The sequence below is a fragment of the Otolemur garnettii genome, unplaced genomic scaffold (genome assembly GCF_000181295.1).
Source record: "Otolemur garnettii isolate 467f Iridium unplaced genomic scaffold, OtoGar3 scaffold00111, whole genome shotgun sequence".
NCBI classification, from domain to species: Eukaryota; Metazoa; Chordata; class Mammalia; order Primates; family Galagidae; genus Otolemur; species Otolemur garnettii.
The window spans coordinates 6,630,389-6,632,697 of NW_003852506.1; the positions used below are offsets into that span (position 1 = coordinate 6,630,389).

A 2,309-nucleotide genomic window follows, 5' to 3' on the forward strand; every position below is an offset into this window, starting at 1 on the left:
GCCCGGCTATTTTTTAGTTGCAGCTGTTGTTGTTAGGTGGGCCAGGGCTGGATTCAAACTCGCTAGCTCAGGTCTATGTGGCTAGTGCCTTAGCTGCTTGAGCCACAGGTACCAAGCCTATCTTATAGTTTTTTATGTTATTAACTTTTGATCTCAGCAAAGTAAATGATTAAATGATAAACTGGTCTGTATTACCTGGGTTGTTTTCTTTAATGGTAACTAAATAGAATAATCCTCTCGGTGAAAGGAGATCTGAAGCCACTGGGAAGAATCTGTCCATGACTTCTCGCCCGTTTCTGCCACCAGCCCAGGCTGCCGCTATTCCTTGACTTCCTACCTGTGACCAATTGGAAAGACTGTTTGCTGTTAAGTCAAGTTTCATTAGATCATAAACTGAATCTTTTTATATATATAAATATAAACCCTTTCGACAAATGATAGCATAAACTAGTATATATTTGACATTTCACTGACAAAAAAGGCAGTAAAATTAACTCTCAGTTCCAGTTTCCTTGTTTATGTGACCTTGGGTAAATTAATAATCTCTGTGAATTAGACAGCCATTGCAGTACATTGAGCTCCACAGAGACAGCGCCAGGGCAAGGGAGAGCCGGATGGGCACTGGGCAACTCTGTGCCTTACTGAGGAAAAATAACTAAACGTGGCAAAGGAGATCCTAAGAAGCCGAGAGGCAAAATGTCATCACATGCATTCTTTGTGCAAACTCATCGGGAGGAGCACAAGGAGCACCCGGGTGCTTCAGTCAACTTCTCAGAGTTTTCTAAGAAGTGCTCAGAGAGGTGGAAGAGGTGGAATTTGAAGATATGGAAAATTTGAGTGGACAAGGCCCATTATGAAAGAGAAATGAAAACCTATATCCCTCCTAAAGGGGAAACCAAAATGAAGTTCAAGGATCCCAGTGCACCCAAGAGGCCTCCTTTGGCCCTTTTCTTGTTCTGTTCTGAGTATTGCCCCAAAACCAAAGGAGAACACCCCGGCCTATCCATTGGTGATGTTGCAAAGAAGCTGGGAGAGATGGGGAATTACACTGCTGGGGGTGACAAGCAGCCTGAGGAAAAGAAGGCTGCAAAGCTGAAGGAAAAATACGAAAAGGATATTGCTGCAGACCGATGCAGCAAAAAAGGGAGTCATCAAGGCTGAAAAAAGCAAGAAAAAGAAGGAAGAGGAGGAAGGTGAGGATAATGAAGAGGATGGAGAGGAGGATGAAGAGGAAGAAGATGATGATAAGTTGGTTCTAGCGCAGTTTTTTTTTCTTGTCTATAAAGCATTTAACCCCCCTGTACACAACTCACTCTTTTTAAAGAAAAAAACTGAACTGTAAGGCTGTGTAAGATTTGTTTTAAACTGTACAGTGTCTTTCTTTATGTAGTTAACACACTACCGAATGTGTCTTTAGAAAGCCCTGTCCTGGTGGTATTTTCAGTAGCCACTAACCTTGCCTGGTACATATGGGGGTTGTAAATTGGCATGGGAATTTAAGGCAGGTTCTTGTCGGTGCACAGCACAAATTAGTTATGTATGGGGGTGGCAGTTTTTTCATCTTCAGTTGTCTCTGATGCAGCTTGTACGAAATAATTGTTGTTCTGTTAACTGAATACCACTCTGTAATTGCAAAAAAAAGTTGCAGCTGCTCTGATGACATTCTGAATGCTCCAAAGTAAGTACAATTATTTTACTAAAAAAGGAAATCTGTGAATTAGTTTCCTCCCTTATCTGTAAAACTAGAAAAATAATAGTTGTATACAATTAGAAAACTAAAATATTTTTTTTTTTTAGAGACAGTCTCACTTTGTCACTGTTGGTAGAGTACTGTGATATCACAGCTCACAGTAACCCCCAGCTTTTGTGCTTAGGTGATTCTCTTGCCTCAGCCTCCTGAGTAGCTGGGACTACAGGTGCCTGCCACAATGCCCGGCTATTTTTGTTGTTATTGTTGCTGTTTGGCCAGGGCTGGGTTCAAACTCGCCACCCTCAGTATATGGGGCCAACACCCTACCCCCTGAGCCACAGGCACCGCCCCATAATTGATATAGTATTTTTATCCACTGTTAAGAATAAACGAAGTATACTTAAAGTTTTCAGAACACCGTCTTGCACACAGTAGAGGTTCGCTAATGGTTGTTACTATAAATACAATGCTTAAACTGAGAGACAAGAGTAGCTTTCACACTTAAGATAGTAGAATCAGAAGTGCTTGTATTATGAGAGGTCACTGCACAGACAAAATTTCAGAATGTCTCAATTCATCTGGCTCTCTTCCATGTCCTTTAAAGTATGAAACACAGACC

At 41.4% G+C, this 2,309-nt stretch overlaps 1 protein-coding gene across 1 annotated transcript in view; it reads right to left on the reverse strand.

The window, feature by feature from the left end:
* N6AMT1 (N-6 adenine-specific DNA methyltransferase 1) overlaps positions 1–2,309 on the reverse strand; it is a 17,158-nt gene that overhangs the window by 2,659 nt on the left and 12,190 nt on the right. Inside the window, exon 4 of the mRNA XM_003797093.3 lies at positions 196–337. Coding sequence (XP_003797141.1) covers positions 196–337 — 142 coding nt within the window. The remainder of the gene's footprint in view (positions 1–195; positions 338–2,309) is intronic.